This window comes from Brachycentrus maculatus, unplaced genomic scaffold (assembly GCF_059751285.1).
Source record: "Brachycentrus maculatus isolate JH-2025_06_01 unplaced genomic scaffold, ASM5975128v1 h1tg000169l, whole genome shotgun sequence".
NCBI lineage: Eukaryota > Metazoa > Arthropoda > Insecta > Trichoptera > Brachycentridae > Brachycentrus > Brachycentrus maculatus.
The window spans coordinates 857,230-883,051 of NW_028280922.1; the positions used below are offsets into that span (position 1 = coordinate 857,230).

The 25,822-nt window shown below is 39.5% G+C and overlaps 1 protein-coding gene and 1 long non-coding RNA gene across 5 annotated transcripts in view; one reads left to right on the forward strand and one right to left on the reverse strand.

Annotated features, from left to right (window-relative positions):
- The window catches only part of btsz (bitesize), a 129,072-nt gene that overhangs the window by 41,843 nt on the left and 61,407 nt on the right, over positions 1 to 25,822 (reverse strand). For 3 of the 4 annotated variants that reach the window (XM_088261925.1, XM_088261921.1, XM_088261922.1), the window contains 2 exons: positions 13,737 to 14,008; positions 6,840 to 11,769 (listed from right to left, as the gene is read on the reverse strand). In XM_088261925.1, the coding sequence (XP_088118051.1) occupies positions 6,840 to 11,769; positions 13,737 to 13,961 (5,155 nt within the window). In that variant the 5' untranslated portion in view covers positions 13,962 to 14,008. Of the gene's footprint in view, positions 1 to 6,839; positions 11,770 to 13,736; positions 14,009 to 18,064; positions 18,237 to 25,822 lie in introns of those variants that run through there. The other variant, XM_088261924.1, reaches the window with a different exon arrangement.
- LOC148308340 (uncharacterized) lies at positions 1,480 to 5,467 on the forward strand. Its single transcript, XR_015837695.1, has 2 exons — positions 1,480 to 1,623; positions 3,813 to 5,467. It is a non-coding gene; the product is annotated as an uncharacterized LOC148308340 (long non-coding RNA).

A 25,822-nucleotide genomic window follows, 5' to 3' on the forward strand; every position in this document is an offset into this window, starting at 1 on the left:
TTGATAATAATGCTAAGTGCATCGAAACACGTGTCACAATAGTTTGTAATAATTAGTGATATTTACCAAGTACTTGTTAAATTTGAAATTATAAGTTTGTACTTGAAAATAGCGCTGAGAGAAGTAAGAACGGTAAACAGCCTTGACATCTCAGTTACCTTGCCATCTCCGTCCCAATACTTCCTTCAATCGTGAGAGAGTTGCAGTTATTGAAATATTAATGTATACCAAATATCAATAGGCTTATTCGTCTAAAATCCTGATGCGAACGGCTCCAAGCAGACCAAAAAATCTGTATGGGTAAAAAAATTATATGTTTTCAGGCGTTATGTGAAATGATTTATAAAAACAATCGAAGCATAAATGAAGGTTTTCGCTGAAAAACGAATAATTCCAGCCACATGTGTCGCGGATAAAACTTCACTCGAAAAAACGGATGTTTTCAATTAAAACATAAATAAATGTATATATATATATATATATATATATATATATATATATATATATATATATATATATATATATATATATATATATATATATATATATATATATATATATATATATATATATATATATATATATATATATATATATATATATATATATATATATATATATATATATATATATATATATATATATATATATATATATATATATATATATATATATATATATATATATATATATATATATATATATATATATATATATATATATATATATATATATATATATATATATATATATATATATATTAAGTTCTGTTCTCTCTACCTAGCCCTGCGGGGAAGCGGATTGATGGGTAGTTTATAACTTTTATCATACCGATGAAGTGTTTTCTTGACCGTCAATTGTGCGAAGGCAAAATGACCAGTATTACGCTTCAGGAACGAGCCCAGGGTGATTAAATAAAAAAAGTAGAAAAAAAATCTCTGGTATAATATTTTTTTGACTCCCCTGAGAATCGAACCCAGAACCTCCAACACAGTACCGAATGCGCTAACCCTACAATAAGGAGGCGGACACATCCTAATTACTTAACTGTACGAGTACGGGTATGCACCCCGATTACCATAACCATTACTGTTATTTTTCTTTTTCTTTCCTTATCAATTTTATTTCTGAAATCAGCATATTATCAAGAAAACAAAGACCTTTTATACGCGAGTCACCTACCAACCCAGGTATTATAATGAATTCGAGTTTGTAAATTTATTCACACGATGACGATATTGTTTGATAATAATATTTATTAAGTATAGGTGTACGTCATACGACATTCGGTGGTATGGGTGAAAATTTTATTATCATTCAAACGTATACGTGAAAGGTGTTCGCTTGTTTAGTAAACACAGATCCGTGAATGTGTGTGTGTAAATCATTTTCTTACGTATTGGTATCCACACGAGCAAGAGACCTTATAAATACGGGTATTATGCGACCTTATCGCTCACTCCTTTCAACAACGTCATATGTCAAAAATCGTCAATTTTCAGTTGTGCATGTTTTCGGAATGCTTAGAAAGTGTACTACATCCCAGCAAAAGCGGCATATTTTTAACTTAATATTTACCCGCTACAGGGCAGAAAGTGTTTTTTTTTGCATGTTGGAGAAAAGGTATTGTTTAATATTTTTTTAAATATACTAAATATTTTTCAAATGGAGAAAAAACATTCAGGTCTTACCTAAAAAGATCCGTTGCACAGTAAAATATTCAATACGTGGCTTGATATTTATTCTTAATACATTGTATTATATTTTTAAACTTTAAAAACGATCTCCAGAAAAATCAAGTTTTTTGATATATGACGTTGTTGAAAGGAGTGAGCGTTACGTATATTCACGCGTACAGTCGACGAAACAACAAAATGGTGGGAAGAGTTTGAAATAAAATGACAAAATTTCGTATGCTCACGCGCTGGATGATCAAAACAGACGTTTAAATACTGAAATTAAAAAAAACAATGTAATTTATATTGTATATTGAATGATGAATATTTATATCGTGAATAAATTCTTCATTATCCAAGAGCAATCGAATTGATTTTATTCACAATTTACTTCAAAACTACATTTTCGAAAATAAAATATCGGAAAATTAATATTTTTTTACAATGAATGGATCATTGTCAGACGGGAGGAATATCAAATTTAACACACTCAACCTCTAAAGGATTGTTTTAGACTCTTAAAGTTTTGTGTTTATAACAGCCGATATATCTAATTAATATTTTCATTCATCATTTTCTTTTGGAAAATTAGCCTTAAAAAACAAACGTTATTTTCGTAAGTTGGCAATGAACGATGTCACAGAAACGAAGGATTAATTTTAATATTGGTAACATTGCTAAATTATTGGCCGCTCTATTTGTTGATGTCTATAGTGATTTTCCACTGTAATATTTATTCAATATTACCCTGGACTGGTACCTGAAGCGGAGGGCTGATCACCTTTCCTTCATGCGTAATAACGATCAAGATAACACTGCGTTATATGACGCAGTGCCCTATGCACCATTTGGGTGCGGATAAGGGTTTAAAAAAAAATAGTTGGTTTAAGTGATCACTTTACACACGTGCAACATTCTCCAATTCTACCCATTATTGACAATTACACCACTAAAATTCTTGGAAGTTCTATATATATGAACCAATTTTGAAACGTTGTTCTTGAATCACTAGAACTTCACTAGAGACATCTGTTGGTGAGATGAAAAGAAACTTTTTGATTGAGCAGAAACTCTTTTATTAGTATGTGCACACACTCATTGGACACACTCAAAATGTTGTAAATGATTTCTTACTGCTGAAATATTTGACAATCAAACCGGAAAGCCAAAAAAATATATAAATAAACCGATACAAGGAACGATTACCTATGAAGCACATCTACATATAATCGTAACATTTGTTTAACTATTTAGTTACCAGATAGTCTCAGGTATTACTGGCATTCATTTCTCGTACTCACTTGGACGGTAGACTAATATTAAGTAAATATTTAAAACAGCTGCCTAAACACTGAACAAAATGACATAATTTAGAATGTCGGTGTGTTTTTTCTTCTGTTGTCCGGTGCCTACCTTAAAAAACGCCGCGCCAACATTCCGAGGACGGACTATACTATTTTCATACTTATGCGCGTTTTCACTAATGCCTTTAAAATTGGAAGTACTAACAAAAAATCATAAAAATAGGCTTTGCTGATTCCCATCTCTATTATTCTACCTAGATCCTGTTAAAATCACGGGCGATCAACACTCATGTATCGAAACTCCAAAGCGAACGCAGCCCCCTTCGTTAGATATAGCGAGATTTTCAAATGATGTATATTTGTATACCTGTGCAATATTTCATGAATTGTCTCTGATTTTAACTTTTAATAGTTGATTCAAGAACGCAACATAGTCTTTATTTTATCAAAGTTCATGTTAACTGTCAAAATGTGGGGCAGTAACTTGCCCAATAAGTTTTATACTTAATTATTATATTGATTTTTTTATTTATTTCCGACCAATATGGAATAAAAACATACAATTCAATTTTAAAAATGACATTGACAGGCATCACAATACATATTAAAAATGATAGCTCTACAGCTGTTGTAAAATTTTTCACAGTTCTTCAAACCATTGTCCGCACCCCAATGGTCTATAGGGCACTGCATCATATAAACGCATTGATATCTTGATCGTTAACACACGAAGGAAAGGTGATCAGCCATCCACTTTAGGTACCAGTCCAGGGTAATATTGAATAAGTATTAGAGTAAAAAATCACTTTTATTTTTTTCCCCTTCCCCCTAGGAATCGAGCCCGGGACCTCCATAACGGTAGCCGAGCGTGCTGACCATTACACTACGGAGGCGGACTACAAATATCAGCTGTCATTAGCTGACTATAAATGGCAGAAAGAGCTTGCGTTTTAAATGAATTTCGTTAAACGCGATTTGAGAATACAAGCATCGAGTACCTTCATGCCTAAAAACATAAAATATATATATAAAACCCTTATCCGCACCCAAATGGTGCATAGGGCACTGTCATATAAACGCAGTGTTATCTTGATCGTTTATACATGAAGGAAAGGCGATCAGCCTTCCGCTTCAGGTACCAATCCATGGTAATTTTGAATAAATATTACAGTGAAAAAATCACTAATATTTATTTTACCCCTCTTGGGAATCGAACCCGGAACCTCCAGAACGGTAGCCGAGCGTGCTGACCATTACACTACGGAGGCGGACAAAAACATTAAATACACATATCATATTCTTTATCAACATTATCGGAGTTATGTATCGACTTTCTAATAATCTTGAATACTAATTTCATCCGTATGTGCGCTTATTTTAACAGCTGCACCGCGAGCTAACTCAATAATCGACAAGACCTTTCCCGCAGAGGTAGATAGAAAGGATAGAATGCCACTTAAATACTTTGCCTTAAACTATGACCACATTTCACACATCGCTCACTCTTTTCAAGAACATCATAAATTTTTGTCATAAAAAAACGTTTTGATCAATATCACTAGTCCGTTCTTGGTCGGTTGGAAGATATTGCTTTTTAGCAATAAGCCAGCCAATGTACTTTTTATTTTCTGTGCATGAAGTTTAAATAAATAAATAAATCAAAAAACATGATTTTTCAGGAGAGCGTTTTTAAAGTTTGAAAATATAATACAATGTTTTAAAAATAAATATCAAGCCACTTATTAAACTTTTTACTGTGCAACAGATCCTATGAGGTAAAACTTGAAGGTTTATTCTCCATTTGAAAAAAATTTAGTTTATTTAAAAAAATAATTAAACAATACCTTTTTTTCAAAATGCAAAAACAACACTTTCTGCCCTGTAGCGGGTAAATATTAAGTTAAAAATATGCCACTTTTGCTGGGATATAGTACATTTTCTGGGCATTCCGAAAACATAAACAACTGAAAATTGTCGATTTTTGATTTATGACGTTCTTGAAAGGAGTGAGCGACATACAGTTATAAGAAATTGCACGATGAGTATAGGAAACATAAGACGGAGAACGGCCTAATAACTTATCGTGAATGAAGTTAATAATGTAATAATCATCGGGTTTGTATGAGGAGATGCATGAATGTGGAAGAGGTGAAGAATGTTTGCAAAGACAGAATGGTTTGGCGTTCGCTTGTCTCTGCCTACCCCTGCGGGGAAGCGGCGTGATGATCAGTTAGTTTTTTTTTTATCTTTTCCCAAGTGGTGCATGGGGCACCCATTAGAAGGATGCATTGTCAATTCGATCCTTGAATATATGAAAGCGAGGTGATCAATTTTGCGCGTCAGATATTTGGATATAGGTTCTTATCCATCTTTTTAATTAAATTTTCGAATAATCGAAAACAACTTTCATACAATAGAACTTAAAACTAAGCTACTGATTTTTAACATAACAAAATTCAAATAAAGGAAAATATAATTGTTACATATTAATTTATATTGTTTTTTTTATCTCGCACAAATAACATAACGATGACCAAAAGAAAAAGACTTCTTCGAAATCGGTTGAAAATTATTTAAGACTGTTTTTATAGCTAGTTTTATCGTCGAAATTTTAATTTATCAACATGTAATTTTAATCATTGATATGATAACAAAATAATTGTATCAATTTTTTGTGATTCATAATTTTTTTTTTTACGATGTCCATAATAGATGTGATAATGATAAGAATTTTTTTATATGAAAAAATTTTCACCAAAAATTATATTAAAGCAATTTTTTTATTCTTCAAAAATATTAAAATAACTTTTTTTTATAACCCTTATCCGCACCTAATGGTGCATAGGGCACTGCATCAAATTGACGCAGTGTTTATGATCATTACTTACATGAAGGGAAGGTGATCACTCTTGCCCTTCAGGAACCAGTCCAGGGTAATATTAAATAAATATTACAGTGTTAAATCACTAATATTTATTTTCACCTCCCCCCCTGGGAATCGAACCCGGGACCTCCAGCACGGTAGCTAAACATGCTGACCATTACACCACGGAGGCGGACAATAACTTAGGAATGATAAATCATTAGGGTCGGGAAAAGGTATCTATCTCTAAGAAACATTACAAAGTTTTCTTTTGTTTTTTAGTTAACTTATTAAGTTGTATGTAATTATCGTAACAGAATGGTGTTCTAGAATAATTTGACAACATTTCCGCTAGCAGACAATGCCAAGTGTGTCTTATATCGGTAGAACTAGAAACAGCTGACGTCAATTATTTCTACAATTCTATTATATTGCACAATTTGTCGGGTTGAGTAATAGTGTTGATGTAGTGCAGAGGTTGGTACAGTTACGGACAAGTGTGTCTGACTTGCTACAGAAACTAAATGTTGCATACTTAAAGATGTATCAAGATAATAAATACTATGCATCGTACAGCAACGCGAGTGTTTTATTGGTGGTTACTATGTTACATGAAGGCAGGGTGATCAACCTGCGCTTCAGGGTGATATTAAGTAAATATTACATTATAGACATACCCGTTAATTATTCCCAATTCTGTTAGTTTATCGTGCCATATTTTCCGCGATCTTCCTCCACTACATACGCGTCTTATATTCGTTTCACCGTTTTGATCTCCACTCATTCGCTCCACATTTTCGAGGCATCTTAACACGCCTCAATAAATATGACGGATAATTATCTCAGCCTTGCATTCTTACCGTAATTCACCATTCGAATTTCTATAATACATCGTTTTGTCGAGTGAATGCGTTTCGATTATTTATTTTATATATTTATTAAAATTATGGATTTGAAATTTCGCTATTAGAATGGTAGTTTGAAAATGTCACTCACCGTTGTTGTGCAGCAGGGCGTGCGGCTGGGCGGCGGGCGGCGGCGGCGCCCGGCGGCGGTCGCGGCGCGCGGAGGGCGCGGGCGCGGGCGCGTGCAGGCCGGGCGCCGACACGGCGCGCTGCGCCCGGCTGAAGCCGGGCGGCCGGTAGCGCGCGCTCTTCACGTGCGCGCCGCCCACGGCCGAGAGCCGCGGCAGCGAGCCCGGCCGCCGCTCCTCCTCCTCCTCGGAGCCCGAGTCCGGCACGCTGGAGCGCCGCCGCCCGCGCGCCCACAGCCGCTCCTCGCTCGCCGCGCCGCCGATGGAGCCGCAGCTGCGCACGCGGTCCAGCTGCTCGCGCGACGGACTCTTGTGCTGGAACAGCAGGTCGCCCGCCGAGCGGCGCTTGGCGGCCACCGCCTCCGAGCCGAGCAGCGACAGCTTGTTGCGCGAGTCTGCGGCCATCAGCGCCGACTCGAAGCTGCCCCGCCAGGAGAAACGCTCATAGTCGCTCGCCTCGCGCTCCTCGCCGGCCTCCTGCGCGTGGTGGTGCGCGCGCGCCGCCTCGCCCAGCAGCAGGTCGTGCGACTTGCTGCGCGGCAGCGGGTAGGGCGGGCCCTCGGTGCCCTCCGCGCCCTCGTCCTCCGTGGTGGAGGCCGAGCCGCCGCGCGAGCGCCGCGGGTAGCGCGCGCGCGGTGAGCCGCTCGCGTGCGACTCGGCGCTGGACACCTCGTGCATGAGCGCCACCAGCCGGCTGCCGATGTGGCGCATCACCTTGGCTATCAGCGGCGGAGAGCTACGCGGAGAGCTGCCGGCGTCGCTGACGGCCTTGTCCCGTTCCGTCGCCATTTTGTTCAGAGAGGCCACCAATTTCTGGTACACAACGGCGGTGTCGCCGTTGTCTTCCGCTCCCTTGTCTTCGGAGGACGACGCGAGAGGCTCGTCTTTGTTTTCGAAATTGTTTATGATCCGTTTGCAGCTGTCGGATATCTGCTGCTGTAGCGCCGACTTGGCGCCGCCCGCGCCCTCGAGGTCTGAGCTCGTGTAGTCCGACGAGTCGTACGAGTCGCTCCAGGTGTCCTCGCTGGACAGGTACTCGACTATCTCCCGCACCTCCTCGTCCCTGATGCCGGGGACGGTCTTCATGAGCCTCGTGAGCTCGCTCTCGAAGTACACCAGCTGCGGGGGCTTGGCGCCCCTCCTGACCCTGGGGCTGGTCGCGGGCCGCCCGGGGGCGGGGGTTGCCGGTTTGGGACTCGCGTTGGATATAGGAACCGATTGCATAATTTGAGCGTTCGCCGAAGCCACCACCATACTTTTGAAAAATTGTCTCATTTTGTTCATCATTAGATTGGTCTCTTCGTCGGACGACCAATTGTTAAAACTGTCTTTGCGCATCAAGGCGTTGGTCGTGAGGGCGGAGATGACGGCATTGTCGCTTTTATCCTCGAGATCGACTTTGTTTTCCTCGGCGATTTCCTCCAAGTCTAATTTCAAGTCGGCCGTCCGAGACGACGTCCAATCGCTAACGTTGGTGCCTTCGTTTCCGTTCTTCAATAGATCGTCACAACTGCCGACGAAGCCGCTATCCCTGCTCGTCTGCTTCTTCCCGCTCGCGAGGTCGGAGGCGAGCGGCGGGAAGTCCGGTTGGGGAGTTTTCCTTCCGTCCTCGTCCCCGTCGGACACGGATCTCGCGTCCTCGTCGTCTCTTATTTCGGCAGAAAACCGTTTTTCGTCGGCGGGCGAATTCCTCGATTTTTTGCTTTGTTTTTTCCGTTTAACGGTATCGCTTTGACCGTCATTTTTTTCGAAATTATTGATATTTTCTTCGAAAGTGTCCGTTTCGGTGCTGGACTCCCCCGAGTCGGCGGGGATGTCGGGGTGGTGGTCGGGCGCCGCGGGGGGCAGCTCGGCCGCGGCCAGCAGGTTGTCGAGGGACGAGGAGTGCGACCTGCCCGCCCCGCGCGCCCTCACCAGCCTCTTCCTCCTCTGCTCGGGGCTCGGCCTCCCTTCGCTGTCGCTCCCCACGCTCCCCGACCCGTCCGAGTCCCGACTCTCTCTCGTGAAGCCCATGAAACCGGTCAAGAAGTACTTCTCCAACCGGGAAGACGCGAGCTCGGCGGGGTCTCGCCCCTCCGTCTGGTCGCAGTCCTCCGTTCCCGGGAGAGAGTCCACCCCTTCGCTGCACACACTACTGGTTTCGGAAAACGCGTCGCCGTTTTCGTCGTTCGCGCGCTGTCCGTCTCCTAAACCGAAGAAAAAGTACTTTTCCAACTCCGTGGCCGATATCGGCCTCATCTTGCGCAGGCTCGGCTCGGCCTCGCTCTCCTCGCAGCTCTCCTCCACTATCGTGTGGAGGGTGAAGTCTATCGCGGCCCTGCGGTATCCTCTCAGTTCCTCTTCGCGGTCCGCGGAAGAGGAGAGAGCTACCTCGTCCCCGGAGTCCGTGTCCGTGGGGGTCGTGGTGGGTGCGTCGTCCTCGTCGTGGCTCGCGTCCTCCACCCAGGAGTCGTCGTCGGCGAGCCCCTCCTCCAGGCACACGACGGCGGAGAGCGTGTCCTCGTTGGTGACCACCGTGACGCCACTCCCGGGCCGCGGCGGCGGCGGCTCCGCGCCGCGGCCGAGCTCGCCCGCGCCGTCCTGCCAGTTGGTGTGCTGCACGGTCACGTCCGCCATGAGCGTGGTCGTGTCGCTGGTGACGACCGACACCCGCGGCAGGCTGTCCTGCGTGATGATGACGCGACTGGTGTAGCGCGCACTGCGGTCCGCGCGGCCCGACCGCTCGCTGTCGACTGGCCGCGCGGCTCCCCCGCCTCCGCCGCCGCGCGCCGATTTCTCTCGGGGCCGCTCGCGTTCCGCGGAGGTAGCCTCTTTGATCAGCAGCTCGCTCAGCGCGCGCTCGATACCCTTTAGCAGATCGACGTCACCGCCCGCCCGAGGAGGCGAGCCGTCGCCCGGCGGGTCGGTATTGTCTCCGTTCTCGTTCCGCTCCGCCGGATCCGAGCGGACGTCGATTCTGGTTTTTTGCGCGGGTTTCCTCGCGTCGGACTCGAATGCCGGAATGTCAAAATCGTAACAGCGATCGACGTCAGTTTTACCGTTAAGAATCGAAGACAAATCCGTGTAATTGTAAGTTTCCGGTTCACTAAACGACGAGAATTTAGACAGGTTCGTCGAGTCGCGATTTTGATATTCGTACACACCGTCACTACCGCGCACGGAGTCGTCCGGAAAATCCGATTTATACGTTTCGCTCGACACTTCGTCCCTTATCTCGTCGGTTTCCCGCGACGTATCGACACCCGCCGATAAGTCGCCACTATCGCGCGCGCCGGCATCGTCACTTTCCACTTTATCTCCCGTCTCGGATAACGGCCGAAGAGCCGTATCGTCTAATTTGCCGTTACTCATTATAACGTCGGAATACAATATATCTTTAGTAAAATCACTTTCGCAGGCATTAAACATATTCACGTCACAAAAGCGCTTGAAATCCATAGAAGAAGATTTGACACTCTCCACTTTCGATTCCCCGGATGATGCGAGGAAGGGTTCGGGGGTGACGTCACCTTCGGGAGGGGGCGGCGCGATGGGAGCGGGGGGAGGGGTCACGACCCCCTCTCGGCTGAGTAATTCGTTCCTGAGATTTTTGGCTTCCTCTTCGGCGGTGAGTCCGCCATAATCGGTTTCGATTTCCCTGACGTAGTTGAGCACGATCCCGCAATCCTTCTCCGTGTCCGTGTCGTCGTCCGACGTGTCCGACTCTCCGCTGAGCGTGTCGCTAGCGGAGGCGGAACTGTTCCTGTCGACGCTCACTTTGAAAACTTTAGAGAAACTCCGCAGCGTTCTTTCGACGTTTTCTGACTTCTCGGAATCGGAGCAAGAAGACTCGCCGTCGTCGTCCGCGACCGAGTCTCGCGCGCTGCCACCGCTGTTGCTGCGGCCCGTGACGGTGTAAGCCCTCCTGGTGTGGTCCTCGTCCTCGCTGGAGGCGGACTCGGAGGACGAGGCGAAGGCGCTCTCCGAGGCCAGGTACCCGCGCAGCTCGGGGGAGCGCCGCTCGTCACCGCTCGCGGGGTCCGCTTCGATCTCGACGTTCTCCGACTGCGCGGGAAGGGCGACGATCTCGCGCGATTCTTGCGCGGGATCGGGTACCATTATAACTTCGCTTTCTGGAGTGGCCGGCCGGAGCTTCGCGGAAGGTTCGTCGGCTACTGAAGCCGAAATGTTTGGAGTCGTTAGCGCGGGTTCCTTATCACCTGTCCCCTCGCAGCCGCCGTCCGCCGCTCGGGGAATTATATCATTTTCACGCGTCGGCGCGTCGCGAGCGTCGTCATCGGATAATACGTGTTTTTTCGGAGAGTTCAACAACGTTTTCTCGTCATCCGTAATAGACGGCGCGACCTCCGGCTTGATGGATTCGCCTTTTATACTCGTATATACATTTTCATTTTCGTTAACTTCCGGGTTGATATAATCGCTTTTGTCTAAAAAGAAATTGATATTGTTTTCGAAGAGTTTCTGTTCGACGTAGTTGTCGCTTTGGGATTTGTCTTGTACGGCCTCCGCACTGCGTACGAGGTCGGAGGGCGGGTCCTTCTCGGGGCGGGCGGGGTGCGCGAGCTCGCGGGCGCCGTCGAGGATGGCCTGTCCCTTGTCCTCCCTGTCCGCGAAGGGCCAGCCGCAGCCGACGGCCTTGAGGCGCAGCTTCATGGCGTCCGGGTAGGCGAGCAGCGAGTCCCAGAGCGGCACGGGCACGGGCACGGGGACGGGCACGGGCACGGGCACGTAGCGCGGCACGGCCCCGCAGCTGCGGCAGCCGCCGGGCGCGGGGTGGTGGTGCGGACGGCAGGGGGCGCGCAGCAGCGCCTCCTCCTCCGTGTCGCTCCCGCGGGACTTGCGCCCCACGGAGGGGCTCCCCAAGGGAGACTCGCAGGACAGCTTTCTGAACACCTGCAATCGACAAAAACAATTATTAGATTTTTTCTCGTATATACCTTGTACACATGTGGGAATAATAATTAAACATTGCTGTATCATCGTACAATTGGAAGACAAAGATCTTTTATTCGTGTCTCCCGATTGGATAACCTAATATTTTTTTAATACATGACAAATACACAGTAATACATATTGTAATTATAAAGTTGACATAACAAAGTTTGAAATATATAAAGTTATATCAGAAAAACGATTTGAACAAAGAATGGATGAAAACCAATTAAGGCAAGGTTTATTTTTTCAGACATTGAACATTAAACCTGACTACAAAATACATAATATGTTTACGTATACACATTCCTACATGTTTACATACATGCATAAACATAGTATATAAATAAATGATAATCGCTTACACACTTTAATGAACGAAAAAATCAAATTGATCCTCTATAAAAACAACAAAAGTACTCCGAAAGATACATCACTATGACAGCCCTAGCCATCGCTACTATTCTCCTATTTTTAGATGTAATAAATCCTCCATTTTCTTTCCCATTATGCGCTCATTTCCTTAACATAGAGCTCCCTCACTAGGCAATTTTAATCACAATACATTTCAATTAAAATTTTAATCCTGGACGCGTTGCCTGTGCTAAAGTGTGTGCAGATAAGGGTTCAAAAAGGAATCCGAATATCACCTCGGCTTTACGCAGTTAGTGACCAAATTCGATACGGTGCAGTGCCCTATGCACCATCGCGTTCATAGACGAATAATCAAAATAAATAAAAAAAACACATTTCATAAATTTTGGATAAAAAACCTAGACCATGAGTAATGATATAAGATAAATGTGTTAATCTGGGTATAAATCAAAGATAACGTATCAAGGCAAGATTAATGTTTTCATATTATTATTTATTTAATTTAAAAGTGCTTAATTGTAGTTTATTGTTTGATCATTACTAATAAAATATTAAATCAATCAACTGTGATTTTTACAGGCGTAAAAATGTCTACAAAAAAATTAAAACATTTTAAATATCCAAACTTAAAACAAGTTAGTATTTAGGTATTTAAGCTTGTAGTATATATAAGCGGAAAATATTGAATTTGAAAAAAATATATGAAAACTATCCATATTTCATTCATAGGCGATTCCACAATAGCCTTCTTTGGATTGTAGTACCGGACTATAGTGTAAAAGGATGAGAGAGTTGTCTGCCCAAGGGTCGTCCAGCTTGGGGTTGGCCGTACATTGTAATGTGGGGGAATCTGGATGACTCCATTCTCCTCACATGCACATACTGCCTTCCCCGCCTAACAACATTTTCGATCTCGCATATTTCTCTTATCCTACCTATCCTACCGTTCCCTATTCTGTATCGTATACTCTTGCAAAAGAGGGATTAGCCTCCTGCGATGTTGATTTCCAGCTGTCGATCTATCTCTTTGGTGGTCTGCAGGAGTCTGGATGGTTCTATTCTCCTCACATGCGCATACCATTGTCTCCTTCGTTGCCTTCCCCGCCTAACGACATCTTCGATCTCACATATTTCCCTTATCCTAGCGTTCCCTATTCTGTATCGTAGGCTCTTGCAAAAGAGGGATTAGCCTCCTGCGATGTTGATTCCCAGCTGTCGATCTATCTCTTTGGTGGTCTGCAGGAGCCTGGATGGTTCTATTCTCCTCACATGCGCATACCATTGTCTCCTTCATTGCCTTCCCCGCCTAACGACATCTTTGATCCTTATCCTAGCGTTCCTTATCTGTCTCGTAGACTCTTGCAATTCCCATTTGAAGAAATAAAGAAATGTAGTCACCTTGAACGTGGTCAGGTTAGGAGTAACAATCGGCGGGTATGTATGAGGAGATGCATGAACGTCGAAGAGGCGAAGAATGTTTGCAAAGACAGAGTGGAGTGGCGTTTGATTCTCTCTGAAGCGGCGTGATGGTTAGTTAGTTAGTTTTTAGTCACCTTGGGGCTGCCGAAGGGCGTGCTCCAGGTCCAGTCGCGCAGCAGCCGGGCCGAGCCGCCGGCGCCCGCGCCGCCCGCGCCCGACTCGAAGTAGTCCCAGTCGCAGTCCTCCAGGCTGAAGGCGTGCGCGCCGGAGGACGTGGACGCGGACGAGGACGAGTCCTCCGTCTCCTCCTCGCGCGACGAGTCGGACAGGAACACGAGCCGGTAGTCCTCGGGGTGCATGCGCCCGGGGTCCAGCTCGAGCGCCTCCTCGCGGCTCAGGCCGCTACCTGCAATTCGACACACACACTCAGCAAATTGCACACACATATATATTTATGTTTTTAAATATTTATATTAAATGTACAGGACCCCATAAGATGGACCCCAAAATCATTACGATGGAGACCTTGCGAGACTCTAAACAAGGTTCCTATATTTATCGTTTCTTAAATTGGTCAACGATGAATATGGGAATTTTTAAATGTTCTACTCGACATTGGTGTGTCCCAATTTTAACATAATTTGTCTTGGACTTGAGCTTTGATCTTTCCCTTTCCACCTTTTCCTTCCTCCCGCCCCTCTTCCAGTTATTTATATTTAACGACATATCGCTCACTCCTTTCAAGAATGTCATAAATAAAAATCATCAATTTTCAGTTGTGCATATTTTCGAAATGCCCAGAAAATGTACTATATCCCAGCAAAAGCGGCATATTTTTAACCTCATATTTACCCGCTACAGGGCAGAAAGAATTGCTTATGCATTTTGAAGAAAAGGTATTGTTTAACATTTAAAAAAAAAAAAAAAACTTAATATTTTTCAAATGGAGAAGTAACCTTCAGGTTTTACCTAAAAAGATCTGTTGCACAGTAAAAAGTTCAGTAAGTGAATCGATATTTATTTTTAATACATTGTATTATATTTTTTAACTTTAAAAACGTTCTCCTGAAAAATCAAGTATTTTGATTTATGACGTTCTTGAAAGGAGTGAGCGATATGATAAATTTTGTATATGGAATGTTACAATTACTTGTTTTATTTTGTTGTTACTCAGAAAATGTACAATATTTATGTAACTGTTCTGTTAAATTTCCAAATAAATAAAATTTGTTAAATGTCCCCTCGGCACGAGAAACCTCAGTAAGTGCACATTACCGTAATCTGTATTTTAAAACAAATTGTAGCCAAATATTTTCGTAAAATATAACTCAGGGCGAATGACAAAAAATATTCCAACATGCATATGCAGGTGTAAAAAAGGTGACCTTTGGGGGTTCGATTACAATAAAAATAAAATTCATGAGATTTTTCACTCTAGTATTTATGAAATATAACCCTGAAATTCTTGACCGATAACCTTCCCTTGATATTACTTACCATCAAGTTGCGTCGATCAGCGCAGTGTCCTATGCAATATTCGGTAGGTACGTATAATTGTCGCAACCTTATTTTTCAATATATGTAGTTAAGGCGGGATAATCGAAAGCTCTCAACTTAAATTTCTTCGAACCAAGTAAACATATAACGTAATTGAATTTTTTTGCTTAAAACACCGTTATTGTATTGAATTTTTTTTTTTTTAGAAATTAATATGTGGTTTTCGAAAGAAAAAAGTTATTGAAAGGTAAGAAGTTTAAAAAAAAGTTTTTATTTTCAATATTAATATATATTTTTTAATGTGCGTGGACACACGTGTGGCCGTAGCGTAGCCGGTCGCGTACTGAATTGCATATTTGAGAGCACACCCTTGATTGAACAAAATCTCATATTTTGTATGTATATTTTTTTAATTGTAAAAATCGCTTTATTTACCGCTCGTTTGAATGAACGACATCATGTAGGCAGTCGCATAAGGAAACCAATCCAGAACTCAGTGCCATAGCATTAAATCACTCTCCTACGAGCGCCGATACGGCTCTGCCTACCCACACGGATATCGCAATAAATGTAACTACATGAATTTATTTTACGCTTATAATACTAAATATTGCGGTATAGCCTTCGTGAAATGATGTCAGCCCTCACACGACACGCTCTTACCTTCGTGAACCGTCGACGGACATGTGTCAATGTGAAAGAGGCGATTATTCTAAGAAAATGTAGCGTTTCTTCATTTTGTAACGGTTATTGTCACCCGATCAATTCAACGGTTTTTTATTGTTATAGGATATTTTATATTTTTTTAATTTGCAAAAGAAGATGATGGATAAAAGCAGACTAAATGCGATCCCTCAGACGAATGTGCGGCAAACCGACGTATGAGAGATGTTCGAATGGTGAAATAAGGAAATAATGCAAGGCTGAGATTAGAATCATCGATAATATTAATAAATGTGTGATGAGATGGTTTGGACACGTGGAACGTGTGAGTAAGGCAAGAACGGTAGAACGATTTTTTGAGGCGAATGTAGTTGGAAAAAGAAGCAGAGGAAAACCAAAGAAAATTTGGCACATTCAGGTATGTAAAATACCTACGTCGAAATAATCTGCTAGTATGCATGAGGAGATGCATGAATGTGGAAGAGCCGAAAAATGTTTGCAAAGGTAGTACGGTATGGCGTTCTATTCTCTCTGCCTACCCCTGCGGTTATTTGTTTTGATCGCTCTTGTGGATCGAACATGGAACTCCTACAAACGGGCTTACCACCTCACTACGGAAGCGGACAAAACATTTGGCTAGTACAGGATAATAATTATAAGAACTTGTCACCATCAACTCATTCGAGTGTCCTATGCATCGATGAGTGAGAAGAAAACGTGCGAATGAAAGTGTAGTATTATTGCGAGAGGAAATTTTATAGCTTGGTAAAAGAAATAAGTTTACAGGTTATCTCGAAGTGATGCTTCTCTGCGTTCTATGCTCTGTTTGTAATACCTGATGTGAAATACAGATAGTTCTAGATAATTTAAATATATCAAACTAAACATTGAAAGTGAGATACATTTCCATCCACATATGTTACAAGAGAAACCATCATGTCCATAAAAGTAATTACAGCAATATATCTTCTAAATTATTATATTATAATATATACACATATGCATACATATGGGTATTCACATAAAAAGAAAATAATTAATATATGTAATTAATATCTTAAAGATTCATCCGCCCCCACAGTGTAGTGGTAAGAATATGGAGGTCTGGGCATTTACGGGGCTGACGACCGTCATAGTCTGGTTTAAGTGATCACTTTACACGCGTGTAACATTCACCAATTCTACCCATTATTGACAACCACACTACTTAAATTCTCGGAAGCTCTATATATATGAATCAATGTTAAAACATTGTTCTTGAATACTAGAACTTCACTAGAGACATCTATTGGTGAGATGAAAAGAAGCTTTTTATTGAGCAAAAACTCTTTTATCAGTGTGAGGCCCGAATCCTGGATTATAATCACACACATGAGAACCGCCAGAAAACATTATTTTAATTTTTTATCATTTTAGCTTATAATTTATTTACAACATTTTGAGTGTGTCCAGATTTGTGAACAAGTATTTGGACACACTCGAAATGTTGTAAAAAAAAGGAATTTTATTTGTTTTCGAGATCACGTGTTTCGTTTTGAATATTACCAAAATATACCTGAATTTCATTTTGACGGAAAATAATAATTAAATTATTATTTTTTTAAAAGCAAACGATTTAAACATTTATTTGATCCTGCAGTTATATGTCTCGGTGCTTAGGATAAAGGGTTTAAGTCAAGAAATCGTAATTTATGCGTCAGAGTTTTTTTTATTAATCTGGTAAATCAGGAGTTTACATCAATCAAACGCTCACTATCATATAGGATGCACCTTTTTGTTTAATTTAATACAATGAAAAATATTAGGCGATTAATTTTAGTTAAATATATACAAAAAAATACTTGCACCCTTTAGAAAAAGCAATAAATACGTGTATTGTGTTTCTATGATAGATTTTAATAATTTATACCGATATATTTTTCCATTTCATTAAAGCTTATCATAGACATTCCGAAATTAAATATTTTTTATTTATTTGTATAAATATATCATTATCAATGGAAGGTTAAAAAACAAAGATATATTTTTGACTTAAATTTCGACTTTTATGCAGAAAAAGTGGTTATCAAATGGGTAAAACAAACAAATCGGTGCAAAAGTGGAAACGTTTGTTATGTAAAAAAAATAAAAAGTATTGATAATATGTATGTTTTAATACATCAACACTAAACTAAAAAACTAACAACTCAAAGTAAGAATTTGTTTGGCGGAAACTACGTTATTTACATTTAAGCGGAAAATAAAAAGGAAAACTGTAAAACTTTGATAATATTTAGAACAATTGCGATTTCTTTGTACTTACATAAAAGTTTTCATTCAACAAACTGCCACTTTTGAGCGAGAAGCGAGTCTCGAACTTGCACATTTTCGTATTTCTGTACAACAATACGCCGGAAATAGCCGAAAGCTTCCGAGAGCGGCCGATCCCGGGACCCGAACTAGTAATAATATGTAATGGCGGCCCAACCGCGACTGCTGAAGCGAGGCGACCCATTCTACTCCGGAGGGTACCGCAGACACGACCAACGCCTCCGAAAAAACGGCACATAGTCAAAAAAACATATCGGGCCTCGGCAGTGAAGAGGGGTACTAAAATAAGCTCACTCCCTTTTTAAGAACGCCGATATTTTAAAAGCTTATTTTTTCTCGCTGTTTTCGGGTGGACGGGTTTGGCCGGCGAGTTTATGGCGAGGGGTGAGGGAGTTTTCCCCCCGCGGGAGGGGGAGGGCGATAGAAAGAGTTAAACTATACTCGAGGGACAATATGGTTCGTTGAATGACCGGCGCTTTGTTACACTTGAAGATTTTTTTCTACGAAACTTTTTGCAGCCTCGACGTTTCCCTCGAGATGAAAGCGTTACCATCATGAAAAATTTGCGATTAATACACATTTTTAAAATTACTGACTTATTAATCAGTCTTGATAAAGAAGCGGTTAGCTTCGAAATCGGTAGACATTATAATTGAGTTATAATAAAATATTTATAGGGATTTTAAAACAAAGTTACATTTTATTTATAAAATTAAAAAATCCTCAAAGTTAGTGCCTCAAATATAAATTATGTACACATTTTTAAAATTAAATATAAAAAAGAATAAAATAAAAAAAAAAAGCAAAAATTCAGTCAATGTCATTAATTAGTCAGTAAGGCAAAAAGCAATGCCGAAATACACTAGTCTCTTCGCCTTTACTTTTGTGTAATTAACGATAAAGATAACACAGCACTCATACGATCAGTGCCTTTCTCAACACTGAGTAAGAAGAAGAATAATTTTTTTTCTAAGAATATAAAATTCATTTATAATTCACGTCAAAGAAAGTTTGGTCGCTTTTTCCCTATTCCATTTTTTTCTATTGGCTCAGGAAAACCAACAGCTAAAAATACAAGACAGTAAACAAAACAATTAACACAAAGCCAATTACAGGTCTTCACAAATAGATCCATGATATCGCTCACTCCTTTCAAGAACGTCATAAATCAAAAATCGTCAATTTTCAGTTATGCATGTTTTCGGAATGCCCAGGAAATGTAATATATCCAAGCAAAAGAAGCATATTTTTAACTTAAAATTTACCCGCTATAGGGCATAAAGTGTTGTTTTTGCATTTTGATGAAAAAGTATTGTTTAATTATTTTTTTAAATAAACTAAATATTTTTCAAATGGAGAAAATTCTTCAGGTTTTACTTAAAAAGATCTGTTGCACAGTTAAAAGTTCAATAAGTGGCTTGACATTTATTGTATTATATTTTATTTATGACGTTCTTGAAAGGAGTGAGCGATATGTAAAAAAAACATTCATTCGCAAACAATCACACAAACTATCAATTTAATAATGAAGCAATTCGTAAATACGGTTGAAGATGATTATTATAGAGGCCATTAGAAGCCATTATTTGCGATATGAATTAATTGGTTGATGGGTGAAGATAAGAGAGTTGGATACAGCACCTGATCTGACCAAACAAAGTCACAGGCACGAATCCTGGAGTAAGCAAATTATTTTTCCCACTTTACGACCATTTCATATTATATTTTGACTTCTCTACATAGATGAAGAAGAATATGGAAGTCTGGGGATTCACGGGGTTTACGAACGTCATAGGCTGGTTTAAGTGATCACTTTACACACGTGTAACATTCACCAATTCTACCCATGATTGAGAACCACACTACTCAAATTCTTGGAACTTCTATATATATGGTTCAATTTCCAAACATAGTGCTTGAATCACCAGAATGATTGCCCAGACTTGTCATCTTGAGATGTCAAAAAATAATATGAAAAAAACTCCTATAATTAGAGATAATTCAGATTTGTGGACAAGTATTTCGAGACACTCATAATGCAACAAGTACAATTTTATATTATTATTAGAATTATTCTTTAAAAGAGTTTCATTTGTTCATTTTCTTTAAATTCGTAAAGTAAGAATTTTTTAATTTATCAATTTATTGTGTAGTGAGGTGTAATGAGATGTACAAAATACACGTGATCAAACGTGCTTTTAGCATAACGTTACACATTCCTGTTCTGCACCAGGTGATTCGGCACTTTAATATATTCAAAACACGATCCATTCTGACTGGTATCCGAAACTCATTGTATGCTCAAGTGTTACATTGGCCCGTAAGCTATGGAAAAACAACGAACGAAAGGACTGTTCCATTTGCCTCTTATTGGTCTGGTAGTGCCACTTAATTCAATGAAATATGAGCACTATCCTGAAATTATTTGAGGATCCCTCGCCAGTGCGGAGATCTTGGCTCATCCTTGAAATCCCGGCTCATCCTCTAATGCTGTGAAACCAATACTTCCCCTACAGTTTCTCAGTCATGTCTCACAAGATGGACCCCAAAAATTTGAAGATGAAGACCTTGGGAGAATAAAAGAGGCGTCGGAAGAACCCAAAAGAGATGGTACGACGACATAGCCGCTGTGGGGGGTAGAAACTGGCTACAAACTGACCGAAGGAAATGGAAGGATAAGGAAGAAGCCTATATCCAGCAGTGGAGAACAGAAGGCTAGAGAAGAATTCATGATTTCTTGTTCGTATTTGTTGACTAATTGTGATTCTTGACGAGTTTTCCAAGCAATTTATTCGTTCAGTCCTTCAGTCCAAGATGTTCGCAACATCCTGCGATGAAACTACATTTTCAAAACTTCTATTATTCTTCCATAGCCAAGATGCAATGCCCAAGATGAAATTTCGTAAGTTAAACCTACCCGAATATTGAATTTTAGGACTCCAAGCGTCTAGTGATAAATTTATTTCAATTTTTATGTCATTCACGAATATTATCTTCTTCTCTCTCTACTCCGTCTTACGACATCTACGGTCTACTATTTCGTTTCGAATTCTATCTTTGAGCGTCTTTCCCGTAATAGCCCTAAGTAAGACTTTGTATCGAAGGGACAAGATTTTGGAGAGATCATGTCAACAGGATAGATGAATCAAGGATCCCATACATTGCGGCCAACGAGATACCACCGGGTTACCGCCTTCCCGGAAGACCATCAAAAGGAAGGTTAGCTGGGCATCAACATCACAGTTATCATAACCCTCAAGAACATACCAACTAATCGAATAAATATCGTGTCTAAATATCCATTTACCGTTTAAAGCTTATGTAATTCAGGCCGCGATTATTAGAGTAGGCACTTGCGCAAGTTCGAAGGGTTTTGATGACTGGCGTGGCCGAATCACGGGACGAGCTCGAGTTGTTGTTCCTCAGTTGCAAGGTAAAGTTACGAAAATAGCAACAGCTGTGTCGTGACGGGTGACTTCGTGTGCTCACTATCACCAGCGATCGTTCACGAAGTACTACTCCCTGTGGAACGAGAAAGCGGCAAGGATTAGCTGATCTGGTGCGAACAGAAAGTTTACTCTGGGAGGCTTTCAAATTTGCAATAATGGACTATTTTCATTTGGGAAAAATATCGAATTTGACATAGTGTTTACGCATGTAATTTTTTTTAAGATTCCCTTTTTTGTTTTCAAAAATTCGCTCTTCGAATTAAAGCAGTATATTAAGTAAAAATATATCATCCTATGCATGGTTTTGGAATGTTGATAGCAGTGGTGTTAAAACCAGTGCATACAAATCCTGACAGGCGTCAGGAGAGTCACAAGTTTTGCGATCCTGATTCTTTTGGTCGAAACCAATGTCGTCACAACTGATGACGTCACGAATTGTTCATTTTTGGCGACTGAAGTATAGAATGTTTAATCTTTTATATCTCCCTTATTTCTTTACACATTTTAACAAAAACCGTAGCGATGGTCTCAAGTAGGCATAGAGATTTTAATCATAGTAGGCAGTAAAAAAAAAAAGGAATGTATAAATAAAATAAAAAACTTGTCATCGACAAGTACCTTACTCTAACGCGTCTTTACGCGTCTTTTGTCGCTGTAAGGTAACCTATAAAACGCGTTGTTGTTTTAATTGTTTTTAAAAGATATAGCATATATAATTAGGTGCAGATTTCGTTAGATAAGTGTTCTATATCTTTTCTACTGAAGTAGGGTAGGCACTGCGTATGTGCCTATATAGAACGCACGCCACTGGATGGTCTTGTGACTTATTTATAGATTTTTTTACCCAGTAATAAATAAATAAATAAGCCTACTAACTAAATACCCATCACGCCGGTACTCCGCAGGGGTAGGCAGAGAGAATAGAACGTCACACCAATCTGACTTAGCTAACAATATTCGTCTCTTTCGCGTTCATTATTCCGACTCCTGACCTGACCACTATCAAGTAGTTTGAATATATGATAGTGCCATGTTTTTCTCGGTCTTCCTCTGCTTCTTTTCCCGCTAACATTCGCCTCATAAATTTGTTTTACCGTTCTTTCCTCACTCATTCGTTCTACAAGTCCAAACCATCTCAACACACCTTTCTTAATTTTATCGATAGGATGATGATGTATTTTAAGTTTTCCTCGGTCTTCCTCCTTAAATAAGCCTACTCCTGATGTTTATCGTAATAAATAAAGATTTGATCGTTTTTAAGATGACATAACACAGATTTTGGGTGTAATCATCGAATGTAACATATTACATTAGCATTTCATTGTCTCCGGCGGCGCTAGAGCCTACCCACATAAAGCACATACATAGAACCTTGGCCCATTTTATCCTCAGCCTCCGCAACACCAAGCCTTCTTCAGAAGTTCGTCATTTTTTTCGATTTAACAAACAAATAGTCCGCCTCTGTGGTGCAGTGGCTAACGCGTTTGATTAGTTATTCTGTTCGCAAGGTTCCAGGTTTACCGATTTCCGAAATGAAAGTGTGTATTCTATCTATTAATATCTCGCCTTCTTTCTTTAAGGCTAAGATCTTAGTCGTTGAAATTCTGAACGTGAACGGTTTTTTAAAAAATATATGTATATTGGGAAATGACTTTTTTTTAAATATCTTTTTACTAAAAAATATTTTTACATTTTGTTTTATCTCTTTACCTTTCAATTACTCTTTTTTTAAAAACAATGTATTTATTATTACATATACCAGTATTTTAGGCGAAAAATTCATTACGTCAAATGTTTAATGGGTAAAAAGAAATGTAGGTACTTTTATTCATTTTCGGGGAAATTTATAGTAAAGGAAGAATTTATTGACATAGCATTATCAGAGAATTAATGTTTTTAGACAATTAATTTCTCGCCAAGTGCAAAATAAATTCAAGGAAGATTTATTTTCAATTGGTCTGGGTGTTTGTGATGTATTCACATTTGCCTTCCCTATCCTTACTATCTTACCTGCAGACAAGGCTCTAAAAGTAGAGGTTTTATCAGGTATTTATCACACGGGAGGAATATCTAATTTAACATACTCAACCTATAAAGGATTGTGTAAGACTCGTTTGTGTTTATAACAGCCGATATAATGAATATTTTCATTCATCATTTTCTTTTGCAAAATTCGCCTTCGTAAAAACGTTGTTTTCGTAAGTTGGCAACAAATGACGTCACAGAAACGAATCCACACTACTACTATTACAGCCCTTTAAATGAGATACATAAAGATATACGCCCCATAACACACCCGATGACGTAAAACTTGATGACGTATAGCTGTGTCCGTTTTTCGTTTTATTAAAATATCTAAAGGTCAAACCTTCATATCTGCCTTAGTTCTCTACAGATTTCAATAAAAATGTTACCGATAGTCTGGTAATTTTTCATATTAATTTATTAGTCAATAATAACACATCATGAGAATGATCTTTTGTTATCAAAATTATATTGGAAACATTATAATACGTATGTGTTATTTGACTTCAATACATGACTTAAGTATCACCAAAGACTTATATAAACACAACTATGTTATCATTTACTATTTTTAATAATTTTTATAAATATAAATGTACCTAATTAAAAATTCATTGTGTATCATGCAAGCGTTTACACGAAGAAAATATAATCTACCATTTTAAATCTGAAATGCATTTGCTTGAATTTAAACAATACAAAAAGTATTCCCACTTCCGGATCAGGCAGATACAAAATGTATTGTATTGTGAGTAAGGGAGTGATGCAAGCGTATTACACAGATGTGTACTGTCGACGTGCCAAATTATCTCAAGTTGCACTTGGAGCTTGAGTCATCGGCCCACTGCATCTCCAGATATAAGTATGTACATCTATGTGGCCATCTCTATGGTAATATTTACATTCCTAATAAAATAAGGCAAAAATAAGGCTTATTACCAAAACATCAAAATATTTTTTTTAAAAAACATTAAAATATAATTTTATCATTAATTGATTCGGCATACAGTTGGTAATGAATATCTATCAATTTTTAATTTGAATTTCACTAGGTGAATACCACATTTAAAATATATATAAAACATATTTATGTCAATGTTGTATTCATTTTAATAAACTTTTCATCAAAATCATTATATTTTGTATATTAAAAGCATCGTTAACTTTGTGGTAAGATAATATAACACACTCCTTATCAGTCATCGTTCAATTTGTGTAATATCACTTTTATAAACACTTATTCGTGACTAACGATTTTGGAATAATCATTCCATCATCAGGTCATTCGAATAAAATTATTATGATTCGACATTTGTACACAAAAAAATTGAAAGAGGAAAATAAGACAAAAAATTACAATAACAATATTTTTAAAAGTGGACTCGATGTTAAATTTATTTGGTTATTTATTAAGGGAATGTCTTTATTGATTGCTTTACTTATTTATAATTTTTCTAGATTATCTAAACAACGACCAGTTTTATTTACATGTTAAATTTCTATACCTGTTGATTTATTAAAATTATGATCTTCAGATATATTTTTTTTACCTTTTTTTTTAAACTTACCTTTTACATGTCTTTTGCCACGTTTTATCCATGTTTTACCGTATTCAGTAGTTTATTTTATATTATTATTCTGACCCCTTATATCATGGTCTATTTGATAGACTTCTTTCTGCGTTTGCACACATTTTACAGAAAAGCCTTTATTGCGTTTGCGGATTTAAAAAATATTTTTTTATTGAACTAATCATCGTTTGAAAGAACGACGATATGATAAAAAATAACCCCTAAACAGAAAAATTAAACAAAATATTGCTGTTGTTTATTTTTCATAATACAGTATCTTAGGTTTACCAAAAAAGACATGGCGTGGAATTACCCATGCATTCAGCTTCCTACGGGCTGAACTTTAGCTGAATCTTGACAAACAAAAACAAATAAATACACAAGTCCAACTTTTAAATCGTGTTTTTAAACAATCCGAAATGTGTGAAAGAATTTAGATTTTACGTGTACAGCTTGCTGATCTAAGTCCGCGCAGGGAATTCAGAATACCTACCCGAGAATTTTTACCTTTGAAATGTATTCAATCTTTGACTCCAATACGCACTCAAAACAAATTTCAAAAATAAGTAATCAATTAAATTTAACTTCAAGTTCTTTAAAAATATTCCCATTGTCATTCATTTTTTTCTCTCTCTTTCAAATAATAATAAGAATATTTTTGTTTTTGGTTTATTACATTTGACCTGACGATGGAATGGTTATTCC